Source organism: Tasmannia lanceolata, unplaced genomic scaffold (assembly GCF_043159265.1).
Source record: "Tasmannia lanceolata isolate RefF3 unplaced genomic scaffold, GAP_Taslan_0.1 ptg000015l, whole genome shotgun sequence".
Taxonomy (NCBI): Eukaryota; Viridiplantae; Streptophyta; class Magnoliopsida; order Canellales; family Winteraceae; genus Tasmannia; species Tasmannia lanceolata.
Genome location: NW_027518692.1, coordinates 37,625,906 through 37,642,721, shown reverse-complemented (window position 1 = coordinate 37,642,721; position 16,816 = coordinate 37,625,906). Strand labels below are relative to the sequence as shown.

Sequence of the window (16,816 nt, the reverse complement as noted above, 5' to 3'; positions counted from 1 at the left end):
TATTTGCAATAGATAATAACGCTCCCTAGATGGACGGTTCAAATTGTCATTCCGGTGTATGAGTTGTTCAACTTATCATACAATTTGTCAAAGGGAATTGTTATTGACACCCATAAATTTGTTTTGTTTTGTTTCATACATTCCTGCTTTTGGACACATGAGAAACTTACATGGGTGTCATACTGGTCATGTCATGCCTAATTTTGATGAGAGAGAGGGAGAGAGAAACGAGAGGCTACAATGCAGTGTTGATGCATAAATAACTACCACTCACAACGGTCAAAACAACCTTTTCTAACCAAAACCTAAAAGGGTGTAATAATCCCCCAACACCCAAAAATCGGTTTTCTTAGCTGAATATGAAGATAGAAACATAGGGTGGTGAACAAGAGAGGAGAGATAGTAAGGCAAATTAAGATTTGCAAAGGAAGATGACAACTTTACAGAGATCGTCTGTCTCTTTCCGCCGGCAAGGTTCCTCCGGTAGGATTTGGGACAATCAGCCTAACATGTGGGACTTGAAAAGCGGCAGGCCCGCCGCCAAAACGGACCGATGCCAACCAGAGAAATATCGCGAGGAGGAGACAATAAATTCGCACCCCAAACCATTACCATCCACACCGCCGAGGAGAGGACGAAAATGCGGTTTTTGTGCTTGTTTTGGGAGATGTACGGGGTCTCCTGCCACATGATGATTAATATAAATTCTCTGTATGGATATTGTATAAAGGATATTGGATTTTTGTTTTTCTCAAAGAAGTTTTTTTTTTGTTTCCCTTCTTTTTTCTTGTTTGTTGGTGCATGGAGTTCTAGATATATCCCGTGATTCCTAAGCTTGTATAAGAAATGTCTGCTATGTCTCACCAATTTGGGGTGGGAATGATTCAAGAGACTAAGGGCCTCTTTGGATACCACCAAAATTGATCATTACTTGCAAATTAGATGATTTTAGGGACATTAAGGCCTGTCTGGATGCCATTAACTATTTCATTTTTTGAAACTGTTATAAGCATTATTTCTAAAGTAACTTTGTTGGGGTGTTTGTCTTGTTTCCTACTCTGCGTCGGTTTTTCCTTGTGCCACTTACCTAGTATTGTTTGAGAGACATAGAAGAGTGTCGTTTCATAGTGAGACTAGATCTTAGGCTTGGAGAAATTCAATGTTTTAGTGAGAGAGGAAGAATACGAGTAAGGAGATTGAGAGAAAAAAAGAGTTTTCTTCTTGGGGTCTTGTGGGGAGAAATTGAGGAGGGATCTTTTTCTCTTTGTTTTTTGTGTGCTGTCTCGGTTGAAGAAGACGAGAGAAAGTGGCGTAGCCAGAAGCACGAAGAACAAGACAGGGGTTGAACGCTGTCGACCTCCTTTCAGATAAACCTTCGAATCCGTGAAGGGTGCCGTCGAATCCATGACTCGCTGTTCTTTGAATCCACAAAGAACAAGATAAAGCACTCTCTCTAATTAAGAAAGAAGCAAATTTTCTCAAATTTCAAAGAACTGTAAATGTGCCACAAACCCTTGCACGTTGGGTTTATATATATCAGTACTTTCTACATGCAATTGGACTCTAACTACATTAAACTTATGAGGACTCAACAATTGAAAGTAAAAAAAAAAAGGTTTGTCATCTTGAAGTCTCTCCCCTTAAGGGAGAAGGGGACGTGGGTATTTTAATCACGTCAGTCCCCTCCACTTGAAGAGAACTCGACCTTGAGTTCATTGGTGATGTCGCAATAGCTTTTCCAACTTCAAAGACTTTGACACATCGATGCTTGGCTTCTTCGACATTGTAATTAGCATTCGACTCGGCAATCTTCTTTTTGACACCTTTGTGTTTCGGCTTCCTCTTGAATTTGGCAAGTGACTCCTTTACCACCAAACACAATTGCCCCTCCACTTGAAAAGCTTTGGGGTCCTTCCCATCCACCAAAGGTTGAAGTGCATAACTCTTGTTGTTTTGACGAATAGCGAAGATGTTATCTCTTCCCTTATTGAATCCATATCAAATTGTCAAGGCCTCCCAAACAAAAGATTGCATGTATCCATATTGATAACATCACATAAAATTTCATCTTTGTAAGTACCAATTTCAAAAGGAATACAAAAGCATTGATTTACCTTCTTTTCGTTACCCTATGAAATCTAACCGAGCTTGTAGGGAGTAGGGTGCTTCTCTGTCTTTAACTTGAGCTTCCTTACCATGTCCTTTGACACATAATTCTCCATGCTACCTCCATCAATGATGATGTTGCAAACTCTTTCTTTGACTATACACTTGCACCTAAAGAGATTGTTGCATTGCGTGGACTCCTCTACTGTTGATGTGCACATGTATCACCAAGGATCGTCCAAGAGCACAAGTAGTCAGAATGGGATCTTCTGTATTTTGTTTGTCTTCATGCTCTTCTTCATCTTCTTCATGTTCATCACCAACAACTAGATTTGTAGTATACCGACCATGTTTGGGATACTCGTTGGATTTGTAACCCAATTAAATGCACTTGTAGCACACGATCTGCTACTCAAAATGTGACTCGTACGGATCCCGTCATGAAACTTGGGCCGTTGCCAAAGTAGTAGGAACATCTCCGCATCCGCTTCCTCGTGTCAGGAACGCTTGGGCATATTTACTTACCCCAATAGGAAGATCCAAAAACGCCTTCTCTTTCGCTGCCGGAATCGCCATATGCGATGTCTCTAACAAAGTTTGACTCTCATAAAAATCCATATGGGCCGAATGGTTGAACATGATCTCAACTTGTTCCACCATCTTTACTGCCTCGGACAGTGTCCAAATCAGGTGGAGAGCGATTTGATCATAGATTACTTGATGAAGGCCTCCTTTGTAACGTGCCACTCATTGTGTCTCGGTTTCCGAAATATCCTTTCTGGATGATAGCTAGTAAAACTCTTTTGTATAATTTCGCACCGATCTACTACCTTGGCAACAATTTTGGTACTCTTGAAATAGTACCTAATCATAATCAATGTGAAGAAATCTCTCATGAAGGATTTGACACATCCGTGCCCACGTTTAGATTGGTCGATTTTCCATTCTGGTACGAGAGAGTTGTAGTTGTTCCCACCATGCCGAAGCGCCTCCCTTGAGTTTGATGGCCACAATTTTATCTTTCTCCTCGGGAACTTCCATGTATTTGAAAAATCTCTCGACCGCCGCAAACCAATCAAGAAAATCTTCGATGTGGAGTTTGCCATTAAACTCGAAAAAATCCACCTTAATACGATATTCGCAATCACGAGCCGCGGTTTGCGGAACACGACCACTTGCATCTCTTGGGTGGACGATGTCGTCAAATTCCTCCTCGCTGGAGTAATCACCGTCGGGAAAATACGTAACTGTAGAAATGGGACGTGGAACTCGTGGTAGTGCTTGAGCTTGTTGTCGCCGATCACCGTCGTCGATGTGGGGTTGCTCGCACTCAACAGGATTTAACTGTGCCAATTGCTCCGCTATTTGATTAACGGTAGCCTGAAGAGTGTTAAACGTCTCTATCGTCACGATTTCTTGATTTTCTCATTCTCCGTGGGAAGCAATGGAAAGTAGCAAGGCTTTAATACCACCTAGTGTACGTAGCCGGAAGTGCGAAGAACAAGACGAGGGTTGAACGCCGTCGACCTCCGTTCGGATAAACCTTCGAATCCACGAAGGGTGCCATCGAATCCACGACGATCCATTCTTTGAATCAACAAAGAACAAGATAAATCGTGCTCTCTAATTAAGAAAGAAGCAATTTTTTTCGAATTTCAAAGAACTGTAAATGTGCCACAATCCCTTGCACGTTGGGTTTATATATAATCGGTACTTTCCCTATTCCTATTGTGAATAAAACTCTTACATGTAATTGGACTCTAACTACATAAACCTATTGAAAGTAAAAACAACAAAAGTTTCTTATCTTGAAGTCCCTCTCCTAACGGGACAACGAGACGGGGGGTATTTTGATCACGTCAGAAAGAGTGGTGGTTTATGGTTTTAGGATAAAATCATTGTAATCTTGTTTTAATATTGTTTTCTCATAGTAAAATGTGTTCTCGCTTGTGGACGTAGGCATCTTGGCCGAACCACTTTAAATTCTAGTTTGTGCATCATATGGCATGTTTATTTCTATTACTTGATCGGATCCATTTTTGCCGGGGCAAATTTCTCTACAAAGGTCGAAACTATATTCAAATAAGATTGTGTGCAAATAATCTTTAGCGGTGTCCTAAAGAGTACCTTAAGAAGTTTCCTTGAAATCACACTTATTGCAAGGGATGCGCTAGGAAGCTGTTCTTTTAGTGTGATTATACCTGAACGTTTCTACCCAAATAGCTATAGCAAGGAGAATGATGCTATGAGATGCACCTACACGAGATGGTAGGTGCATCTCATAGCATTATCTCAACAGTTCAACGTAGTGAGCCCTACTGTGAAGATGCCTTAGCCATAGTTGTTAGAGTGGGAAGTGAGTGTGAGAAGCGGAAACGAGGAGTTTCGAAATGAGAAAATGAGGGAGAAGAGAAAAGTAATAATGAAATTAAAGAGGAAACATTTGAGAAGTTTCATTGAAAGTCAACATGAATGCAGATAAGAATTACAAGTAGTAGAGAAGACTTTGTGACTGATTAGAATTACAAGTTTTAGGGATATATTATTTGAAATTTAAGATGAGTTTTTAAATATACTCTGTTTTTTAAGATGCTCATCTGGCATTATATGAAAGAGAACCTACTGTTAGGAAAAGAACTTAGCTTCCGAAGTGCATTATAAGAAAACTTGTACGGGAAGCATTTTTGAAGTGCACTTCACCTAAATTTGGGAATCAAGAACTTTTTCAAGGCGAGTTTCCGTGTAAGCAAGCTTCCCATCGAACTAGGAAGATTCGGTAACTATGGTCTTAGCGATCATGCTCGTCATCCATTATCGTAAATTGTCTCATATGTGCCTTCCAAACAGATAGGATACTCAGCTGAGAACAATTTCGGATATATTTGTGCCGTCTCCATGGTGGGGTCCACTAAAAATGAATGGTCCGGATCACGTTATTATTGCACTATGGGTTCACACACCGGTCCAACTCATAGCATCATTTGCCTGAACAAAAAGAAAAATATTTTTTAAGATAAACAAGTATCAAGTTGATATGACATTGTATATACATGAAACATAGTTTTTGTCTATTGCAAACCTGACAAGAAAGGGTTCTACCGTAATAACTGATAAGAACTCTAGTAGTGTTTTCATACTAAAGAAGGTATTACATATGGCTTGAACCAAGAAACACCAACTTGTCACAGGCAGCCTAGGAATTACAACTGCTCTGTAGTGTTTTTGGAGTCCTTGGTGTGGCCCATAAAGTTTTATTATGTTTGTAAACAGATCAAAAGCCTACATGAGGTCATCATAAACAATTACCAATTAATTTGCAATCTAGATGAAATTACACAATGTTTCATGTTTTAATGGTTCACTTGGTAACAAGCATACTCATAAATATCTGCAAAATTTCAAATTATCGAAATTTTCTCACAACATTTTTATAATGGCGAAATAAAAAATTATCCCAAAAATTTTAAAAATATTGTGAAATTATATTTTATTTTTATTTTTATACGAAAATATCGTGATAATTCGTTGATATTTTGTTTCTATAGTTTTTCTTAAATTTTACATTATGTAATATTCTGTTTTCTAATTTTCCTCAATATAAGATAAAAATAAAATAAAGACTGGATAATGGCACACCATCATGTTTTGATAATTGCAATAACTCATGTTGTCTTTTACAATTTAAACAGCTGTCAAAAGGCTATTGGGGTTGAGCCTCTAGCTCAATTGGTTAAAGGCCTTGTTCTTCAACTTTGAGGTCGGAGGTTCAATCCCAGCTTCCCTACCAAAAAGGTTGTCAAAGGTTATAACAGCTGCCAAAAAGCTCTCAAAAGCAAATTAAAAAAGAAAAGACAAGCTAAGTTTGTGCAACTTTAAAAAAAATGGTAGTGCCAGTATCAGTACCTAAGAGAAATCTCCATTAGATATACCTTTCTCAAAATATTTCCCAGTCAAATATTCATATGGTCAGAAGAACTTGCTTGGAACTAGTTAAAATCTCCCATTCATATATTTTAGTAACTAACTTGGAAGTTGGAACTAGCTAGTTAAATGTTACCACGGTATGCGTATTACATAGTAGGTTTCAGAATCCTAAATTAATGAAACAAGTGTTCGAAGAGAGCCAATTTTGTGTCTTAGAACAAGTTACCGAATAGTTTCTAATTGTTCAAGATCAAAACAAGGCAATTCTGCAGGCAAAACTTCAACCAGTTATAACTTTTGATCTGGATATTAGATATAATTAAATTTTTTTGTTTATTTTATTATTTTTAGTAAAATTCGTTTAGCCAAATTAGAGGATTTTGAGCCCGTTCTTCTTAACGTAGTCCTATTTAAGGATTTAGAGTAAAATGAAGGGGTTAATTGCATTAGAAATTTTATTATTTCCGACAAAATTTATTATTATGGATCAAGTTTAGGGTTTTGAGAATGGAGTCATATATATTGCAATGTAACCCCAAATAAAGCAGGTTTTTTTTTTTTTTTTTTTTTTTGTCTCGAATAGAATTTGCTTTTCCCCTATTTTTCCTTGTGGATTCAAATTTTTCTTGAGGTTGAAGGTGTGCTCCTCCTTTGTAGATTTTCGCATTCCTCATTAGGCTATTTCGTGACGTGGGTTTCGCCGAAGACTTGAATTGCAAATTTATCAAATAATTTTTTACTAATGGAGATGGGTACAAGGAAGCAAAGTTGGATGCTTGATTTTGTCTGTAACATCTTAATTACTATAGATCAAATGATGGATGTACTACTTGGTGTACACAGTGAGCAAAATCCTATGGATTTGATGCATCCAAACTCGCATATTTGAAAAGAAATTAACAAAATTCAAGCAAAAAACAACCCCCACTACTCTTCTCTCCAACCTCTATTAAGCATCATACCATCATAATATATCGATGAATAATCCGGTTTAGCTATTAAATATAATTTTCAGTATAAGTGAACTCAACAATTCTTTCACCATTTATTATCTTTATTTTCATTATAAAGGAACTGATAAAAGAAAAAAGAAAAATAGATAGGCAATGCCTTTTAGGATTGTTTAACACACATAAACCGTTTCTAACATTCGCCATGCCCTTAAGACTTCATTTCAACGTAAAATAGGCATAAAATTTGTTTTACACCCATTTTCCATTTAAAAACAGGCGCAATATTTGTTTTACGCCCAAAGAAACAGAGCCTAACTGCAACTGCCATTTCATTCCGTCCATTTCTAATTAGTGTAGTCTCCTTACATCTACACCTCTGTTAATATTCTTCCCATGACCTTTTTTCTCAAGGTAAAAGAGCATACTTCCTTCACACAAGACAGGCATGCAATAATATAAATAAATAACTTAAATAATTTCTAAGCATAACCAAATAATTCACCCTACTTGAACCTGACTCAATGCTCTTGGGGCAAGCATTTGAGGTGTGAGAGGGGTGGAGAGAGATGAATAACTATTTCATATTTCATTTCAAACCGTTTTTGTGAAGATGACATTAATCATGCCATTGTAGTTAAATGGGAGTGAATCTCATGCTTTTCTTGCCTCCTCACTTCTTATATGCTTAAACCCATCTCTTTCTCCCTGTCCTTCCCCTCAAACAACTTGAGCTGAGGTGCAAAGTTGCATCACCATAAAATCCCACTCGATTCGACTGATTTGAAGGCATTTCCCATTCAATCTTTCTTAATCCTTTTTACACTACTCTTTCAATTTCTTGGAGATAGATTTGTTGCTGTTTCTAAGATACTAGATGAGATGGGGAGACCTCCATGTTGTGATAAATCTAATGTGAAAAGGGGTCTTTGGACTGCTGAGGAGGATGCAAAGATACTTGCTTATGTATCTACCCATGGAACTGGTAATTGGACATCTGTTCCAAAAAAAGCAGGTAAAGGTGCTCTTTCTAGTAATAGGTTCTGTCCCTTTTCCCTTTTTTCTCTTTTTTCTTTAATACAACATGAATGTTTTGGTAAGGAAGAGGACCCAATTTGATTTATGCTATAAAAATTTGTTTTTGAATGTGAGTTTTTTTGTAGGATTGAAGAGATGTGGGAAGAGTTGTAGGCTTAGGTGGACTAACTACTTGAGGCCTGATTTGAACCATGAAAGCTTCACACCACAAGAAGAAGAGCTAATTGTAAATATTCATGGTGCCATAGGAAGCAGGTGGAGTGATTTTCTCCTTTTTCTAGGACTTATTCATAACTGTATTCATTTATTTATGTGGCGCATGCAGACTATGCTATTTTGTTTTCTTGAATCGCCATTTTTCTTAGTTTTAGTTTTGGAAATTGAAGCCCCTTTATTTTTGCTTTAAACATTTTAGTGCAAGTTTGAGATGAGTAGAGAATGATGAGGAAGCATATCATGTGACTCATATTATTTGGTGACTCGGATTTGGATGGGTGGGTAGAGATGATGAATCGCTCCGATTTACATTACACTATGGTATATTGATAGAGGTGATCTAGCCTCCGTCACCACTGAGTCACAGAAAAAATGATAGTAGGCTAATTTCTGAGGGAATCCTAACACCCATGACGTATATGCATTACTGTATGACAGCCTGTTCTCATTTAATAGTGCAAAGATAATGAGTCTCTCTCTCTCTCACTCACATACACACACGCACGCATGCACTTTTTAAATCCTGAAATTTTGCACTGAGGCCCCAATGATTTTATTAGAGAAATCCAAGGGATAAGGCCCAAGCAGACTTACAAGACTATGGGGACATGGACAGTCTAAAGCTTACAATAAAAACAAGAAAATGATTCCCTCTCTCTAACACATATGTGTATAATATCATTTCTAACCGCTGTCCTCTCTTTCCTTTATATATATATGCAAAAGCATGCATATTAAATCATCTCTCTCTCCATTTCAAAAAAAATAAAATCATCTCTCTCTCTCTCTCTCTCGGTCTATCTATCTCTCTATCTCTTCTCTTGCATTTATTCACCCCAAACTCACATGAACTTTTGTGTGTGTGTGTGCGCGCGTGTGTGTGTGTGTGTGTGTGAGAGAGAGAGAGAGAGAGAGAGAGAGAGAGAGAGAGAGAGAGAGAGAGAGAGAGAGAGAGAGAGGAGGTAGATCAACTTGCACACTAGTTTCTCACCAGCTTGCAGTGTATCTTTGGTACAGGTGGTCTATAATCGCAGCCCAATTGCCTGGTCGAACCGACAACGATGTGAAGAACTACTGGAACACTAAGCTTCGGAAGAAGCTCTGCGACATGGGCATTGATCCAGTCACCCACAAACCAATCTCTCAGATTCTCGCAGACTATGGAAGCATTGGCCTCCCAAGGCCATTCAGTACAAAGCACACCACCACCCACCACCAAACCCCGAACAATACCCGAATCAGTAGCCTCAACAGAGACCTAAGGAACACATTCATGTCCGAATCAAAACCGTCTAAAATCCAACAAAATGAAATTCCAACTGAAACCACACAAGATGGACTTTTGAATAACAACCCCACATGGGACCTTTTAACCCAGCTTCAAGCTATAAAACTAGTAGTTGAGGCCTCAAATTGCACCAACCAAGAAACCATCCAACAACCCCATTACTTCAATGAAAGCCCTTCTTCTACTTCATTCACCAATCACCACTCTGAAATCAAAATAAATCTACAGATGCCACCGTTTCCTTGCCAACCATTCCAACATCAAAACATCCCATCTTCTTCATCCTTCAACTGGAGTGAATTCCTCTTAGAAGATGCTTTTGTTCCTCCTAATCAAGAAGATTTTCAGGTGATGTCGACGGCCGAGTCAGCTTCCAACCAATTCTCAGAAGACATATTCTCTCCAAATCCACAATTTGAATTTGTGAGTGCAGAGAATGACAAGTGTACTGGAGTTGCAGATATGGGCAATCGCTCGATGTCCCGCCATGATTGTACAATTGAGGGTTATGGTGCAATGGGGGAACAGATGAGCGACATTTTTGGAGCTTCTTCGGATAATTCGTTCGTGGAAGCGATCTTGAATCACGACAGCGAAATGTTGTGGGAGTTCCCTGACCTTGTTGAAGATCCATAGATGACTAATTTGATGCTAGTCTTAACATATATAGATTACATCTTATGGGTATATGATTATACATATAAATATTGACAAGCGAGTAATCTTTATTATAAATATGAATGTATTGATGAAGGGTTCGAAACATAGGAGAATGATACTCTGCTAATTGGCCCAACAAGTAGCTTTGATCATGCAATAATGTGCCCATTGTTTTTTTAATCTGTACTTGCCTGTCGACGGGGACATCATATAAAAAGTCATATATAACAGCACTTATTCAGGATTTTGGTTGCACCTACTGAAGTCATTTAACACACACTTTGGTCATTATAAGTGCAAAGTTCCACCATGTCAGCTGCTTCCTCTGTTTCATTTGGGTCCCACTGTAGAGAACCAATCACAATGCATTTATTGCTTCTTGACAAGAAGCAACTCACAGTATCAATTTAGAATATCTCTCAACGCAGCAGCTCAAAAGAATGTTTAGGTAGTTTGAGATTACGACTGGGTTGAAGATCAACTTCTCAAAAAGTGCGATAGCCAGCATTTATTTAGAGCCTCAAGCAGTGAAGTGCATGCCAAGATTTTAGGTTGTAGTGAAGAAAATCTCTCTTTAACTTATTTAGGCTTACCTTTTGGGTATGGTATACCAAAAGCAGCTCTGTGGGACCCTGTAATAGAGAGTGTAATAGAGATAATCAAGAAGAAGCTTACCACTTGCAGAAATACCTCTCTTTAGGTGGTAGAATTACCCTAATCAAGGCTGCTTTAGCAAATATGTCATTTTACTATATGTCACTCTACAAAGTACTAGCTAAGGTGCGAAGTGAATCAAGAAATTACAAAGAGACTTCCTTTGGGAAGGAGTAGAAGGTAATAAAAGGATAAAGCATCTAATGAATTGAAAAAGGATATGCAAATTGAAGAAGCATGGTGGATTAGGAATTGGGGAAATACGACTGCGAAATAAGGCACTGTTAGGAAAGCGATTGTGGAGATTAGGCAAATAAAAGGAAGCCTTCTCGCGTAAAATTATTGGAGATAAATATGGGCAGGAATGGGCGGATTGGGAAAGTAGGAGCCCTATCATAGGAAAAGATTTGGGTACACGGAAGTCCATTTGTGTCCCTTGAGTCCAGTTTGAGTCACTTTTTAGGTTTAGAGTGGGGAGGAGGATGGGGTTCAGTTTTAGGGAGACCATTGGTTATGGGAGTCTCGTTTGTGCCATGACCAATAGTGAGTCTCGAGTCTGTGACTACTTGGATAGGGGTTTGGGAGATGAGAATGTGTCGTGGGACATTAGGCTTAGAAGGAACCTCAAAGATGAGGAAATAGTGAGTTTATCTACCTTGCTTGGTCTTCTTAACTCTTGTTATTGTTTTCCCCTGAGTCAAACCTTAGAGTGTGGACCCCATATTCTCAAGGTGGATTTTCTATTAGATCTTATTTCTACAGGTTGAATGATGGCGCATGGGAAGAATCTAGACGCGCAAGAATTTGGAAATCCATTGCACCATCAAGAGTAGTGGCTTTTATCTAGACAGTCATCCATAAGAGAATTAATACATGTGACCACCTCAAGAAGACACAAATCAACTTAGCGAATCGGTGCTTATTCTGCAAGATGGAGGAGTCTTTACATCATTTATTGTTGCATTGCCCTTTTTCTTACAAACTTTAGCAGGATGTGTTAAAACCCTTCGGTGTATCATTGGTGTTTCAAAGATCCATCAAGATGGTCATATTTCAGTGGGTGGGTGCGTGGGTGGAGCTTTTGGTAGTGTGGGTTTGGCTATGTGGAAGTTAGTCCCATGTGTTGATTTAGCAGGAAAGAAACAATAGAACTTTCAAAGTAAAGTAGAAAAGGTGAGGCCGAGTAGCTCTTGAAGTTAAGCTAGACATTATAGCTTGGGGAAGAGAAGAAGTGAACTATAGTAGAGGAGACATATTAAGAAGCTGGCATTTGGTTATGTCAGAAAATAGAAGGAGAAAGTTACTCCGAAATGGGTTCCGCCACCGGTGGGATGGTTCAAATTGAATTTTAATGGCAGCACTAAAGGAAATTCGGGAAGAGCCGGCGTTGGAGGTTTGATTCATGATTCCAATGATATTGAATTGTATTGATGTCCTATTCAGGCCCGTGGGTATTTGTGATGCAAATGAGGCAGAAGCACATAGGCTGGGCCCCTTTATTATCGAAAGTGACTCGACAAATGATTGAAGACATAACTGCAGAAATTAGGGATCTTGTGCGTATAATTGGACCACAATTCCAACCTAGGAGTAGATCAACCAATGAAAAAGAAGACCGGTTGGCGAAGGAGAGCATAGAGTTGATCCAAGTGTCTTTTCAAGAGGGCGAAATGGCAAACTGATCTGACCATGCATTTTAATCAGTTATCAGTGCAAATCTGATTAATGTGCACGGGTTTTGTGACTTAAGTTAGCTTTCTTTTATGGCTGTTGTGACCTTATGATGTTAGTTAGTGCTAGCATTTATTGAGTGGTTTGGTTAAAAGATTCGAGGACATCTTGCCCCCTATAACTGTTCTGATTTAAATAAATTTTGTCACATTTAAAGAGAGAGTTGAGAGAGAGACGTAGAGACGAGCAATTTATGAGACATCAGAGGTTGTAGGAGGGGAAGAGAAACAAGAGCCTCACGTAAAAACCAAACCACGTACACAGCCCCAAAGATGCAATACACCCCTGGTATTCCCGGGATTTTGACATCCAAACAGAGCCAATAGATAAGTCTATATGTATTTCTTTCCTTTCTCATTCATATTCTTTCCATAGAAAAATTACAGGCCTCACCTTATCAAATCATGTGTTCTAAAATGCATGAGGGGCCCAGCCATGCATATCATGAGTGAGCCCACCATTTTCAAAAAAAAAAAAATGCATGAGGGGCCCAGCCATGCATATCATGGGTGAGCATTCCATGAGTGGGGCCAACATTTTACACCCATGAGTGGGCTCACTATCTCCAACCAAATCATGCATAGGGTGGGGGGCCCTATCCCATGCATGGTTTGGGTAGCGATGGTGGCCTCTTAACTGTCCCATGCTTGCTTTAGGTGTAAAGAGTTAATTAGTTAAAATCATCTGCTCCATGGTCTATCCATTGCTAGCAATGCCTATGAAATAAATTTTTGGACCATTGAGCGAGTGGCTCCTAGTCCTACTTATACTTTCAGACACTCTCAGGAATACAAAAGTTGTTTAGTCCCTCCTGGTGGGCCTACCCGAAAACAAAAACTTTCCACCAATGCAACACCAACACGTCTCAAAATAACCACTTTGAAAACCTCTTTCCAAACGATACGAAAAGATAAAAAGGCAATGTGGGACCCACTGAAAATGAGGGGTGAAACAAGACAGGAAAACGGGCGATTGGAACTATAATGTTGTTATGGTGCGCCTCCACGGTGAATCCAAAGCTCGACCCTTCTTTTGGAAATCTCGGCGCCACCATTGATCTTATAAACCAAACCCCTTGTCTATTTGTGTGCCCTCTTCTAACTTGTCCTATATATACATGTAAACAAGACTATTTCCCACAATCTCAAGCTCCTTCAAAGTTAAAAGGTCAGTGTCTGAGCAACTGGACCCCAAAGCTTGTATTAACCATGGCTGGAAATTTTGCCGAATCTCGCCGCCACTTCCCGACAATCGTCCAGTGTGATTCGATCGGCCGGGAAAAACACATTGTAGTCGCGGACCTAGACGGGACCTTGCTCAGGGGCCGAAGCTCCTTCCCTTACTTTGCACTTTTCGCGTTCGAAGTGGGGGGGATCCTTAGGCTTCTCTTCCTACTCCTTGCTTCACCAATTGCCGGAATTTTATACTATTTTGTCTCGGAGTCGGCCGGAATTCAAGTCCTTATATTTGCAACAATGGCCGGAATGAAGGTGTCGGACATCGAGTCCGTGGCACGTGCCGTTTTGCCAAAGTTCTACTCGGCCGATCTTCATCCCGAGTCATGGCGTGTGTTCTCATCTTGTGGGAAGCGATGTGTCCTTACCGCCAATCCTAGGATTATGGTGGAAGCATTCCTTAAGGATTACATAGGGGCCGATATTGTCATTGGGACGGAGATCACTAGTTATAAAGGGAGGGCAACGGGGTGCGTCCGCAACCCCGGCGTACTTGTGGGGGATAACAAGGCCAGCGCTCTTCGTAAGACCTTTGGAGAGGTCACACCGGATGTTGGGCTTGGTGACCGGAAAACCGACTTCCCTTTCATGAGACTATGCAAGGTTTGCATTCTTTGATACATCCATTAGGTAGGAATCATGGATCGATTAGTTGAAAAACATGGCTCAACACAATTTGTGTTACAAATCATGGGTTGATCTGATCTGATCGGATCGGATCCTACGGATCATAAAATTCTAAAAAATCTATTTCTTGAAAAAATAGAAATCGCTTCATATCATTTTCTATAACTATAGTTTTCTAGAAAAAGACAAATCAGCTTTGACATTTATTGTATTTCTCAACTTGCAACCTAAGAGCATAGCAGATATCACCTTTCTTATATGGCGCAAGGATAAATTAATCAGCTGTGAAACATTTGTATCGAAAATTCAGCATGGGAGAATCCGAGGTCGAACTACAAATACAAACTTTAGCGTGCATTTCTCATCATTTTCTCCTCCTCCTATTTGTCTTTTCTGAAAACTACTTTATTTTCAAGAAAAGACAAACAACACGAGTTGGAAATAAAGTAGTTGGAGTTCTTACTTCTTACCTCAACTAAGAACTCCGAATAGTGAACTTTTATGTTGAGATAAGATCAAACTCTCCGTGAGATTCATAGTTGCATTACTTATAGCGTCTTTGCTCCTAGACAAAGTTGATTCAGAATTGTCTTTCATTTTAAGTTGTTATATATATAGAGACAAGCTTTCACTTCAATTCGAGAGAGAGAGAGAGAGAGAGAGAGAGAGAGAGAGAGAGAGAGAGGAGAAAAAAAAAGGATGCCTTTTCTTTCCTTGTCTATATTTCGGGTTAAAAATATATGAAAGAACCTCTCTTTCTCTATAAGAACTTAGAATTAAAGAAAATTCCGAATCAGCTTTGCCGATGAATAGGGAAGCTAATACAGCTATGAAGCTCATGAAGACTTTGATCCTGACTCAAGATGAACGCTTGACACTTCAATTCAGAGTTCATAGTTACTTTTACACACATAATCACTTTCTTCAAATGTCAATTCTTGGGTTCAAAGACGCAAGCACTGGTCCATGAAGATTTGACAATTTTTTAGATGAGAATGGTTCTATTATTAACGATAGTTTCCTTCCTTTTGCTCACATCCCTAGGAGTGCCAATGATCTAGCGGATTGACTTGCTAATTGTGGGGCTTTGAGGGACTTAGTTTACTCCGGGTCCTCTCTCCCCATTTATGTGAATCTGTAATCTCTTTTTATGCTTGGAATATAGTTAACTTTTTTATAGAAAAAAAAAAGAAAAAAAAGTCATCAATATTATGGTGACTCGCTAAACTACACTGAAAAAGTGATGTATTTTGAGGTTGAACGATATTTGGTTCTCAATCTTGTACAGGAGAGCTACATAGTTCCCGCCAAGCTTGACGTTGAGGCAGTGAGCCGCGAGAAGCTACCGAAACCGATCGTCTTCCACGATGGTCGACTTGTCCAGAAGCCCACACCATTGATGGCCTTGCTCACAATCTTATGGTTCCCAGTCGGCTTCTTGCTCGCCTGTCTGAGGATTGCAGCTGGAGCACTCCTCCCCATGTCACTTGTCTACTACGCCTTTTGGGCACTAGGGGTCAGAGTCACCATGAAGGGTAACCCACCTCCACCCCCCAAGAAGTCAATGGGCCACTCGGGCGTCTTATTCATTTGCTCCCATAGGACCCTCCTCGATCCGATCTTCCTCTCGACCGCCCTTGGCCGTCCGATCGCCGCCGTCACTTACTCGGTCTCACGCCTTTCGGAATTGCTCTCACCAATTAAGACGGTTCGACTCACACGCGATAGGGCAAATGACGCGTCCATGATAAAGAAACTCTTAGAGGAGGGGGATCTTGTTATATGCCCAGAAGGGACTACTTGTAGAGAACCTTTTTTGTTGAGATTCTCGGCTTTGTTCGCAGAATTGACGGACCAGATTGTTCCGGTGGCAATGGCGAATCGGATGAGCATGTTCCATGGCACAACTGCGAGAGGGTGGAAAGGGATGGACCCTTTCTATTTCTTCATGAACCCTAGCCCGGCCTATGAAGTTACTTTCTTAAATAAGTTACCACATGAACTTACTTGTAGTGGTGGTAAGTCAAGCCATGAAGTTGCCAACCATATACAAAGGGTCATTGCTGCTAGTCTCTCTTATGAGTGCACCAGCTTCACCAGGAAGGACAAGTACCGGGCCCTCGCCGGGAACGACGGGGTCGTTGTCCCCGAGAAGCCCGGGGTTGCGGCCAACAAAATTATGGGTTGCTAGAAATATACTTAAATATCTCTCTGTTTAGCTTTCTCATATACTATCAGAGTAATGATGTTTTCTTCTTCTTGTTCTTGATTTTCAAATGTTGCAAGGGTTTTGATTTCAGCTGTAACTTAAGATATGAAGCATTTGTAAGGAATTCTATACTTAAATGGTGTAGACTTGTTGTAATACAAGGTGCTCATTTACTTGA

At 39.8% G+C, this 16,816-nt stretch overlaps 2 protein-coding genes across 2 annotated transcripts; both read left to right on the top strand.

Annotated features, from left to right (window-relative positions):
* Nucleotides 1-7,789: 7,789 nt before the first annotated feature.
* Nucleotides 7,790-10,377, top strand: LOC143846871 (transcription factor MYB35-like). The gene is made up of 3 exons (XM_077355465.1): nucleotides 7,790-7,995; nucleotides 8,144-8,273; nucleotides 9,252-10,377. Exons 1-3 carry the CDS (start codon nucleotides 7,863-7,865, stop codon nucleotides 10,156-10,158), a joined length of 1,170 nt encoding a protein of 389 aa, XP_077211580.1. The 5' UTR covers nucleotides 7,790-7,862; the 3' UTR covers nucleotides 10,159-10,377.
* Nucleotides 10,378-13,728: 3,351 nt separating this feature from the next.
* LOC143847074 (glycerol-3-phosphate acyltransferase RAM2-like) lies at nucleotides 13,729-16,816 on the top strand. The gene is made up of 2 exons (XM_077355745.1): nucleotides 13,729-14,405; nucleotides 15,718-16,816. Exons 1-2 carry the CDS (start codon nucleotides 13,776-13,778, stop codon nucleotides 16,618-16,620), a joined length of 1,533 nt encoding a protein of 510 aa, XP_077211860.1. The 5' UTR covers nucleotides 13,729-13,775; the 3' UTR covers nucleotides 16,621-16,816.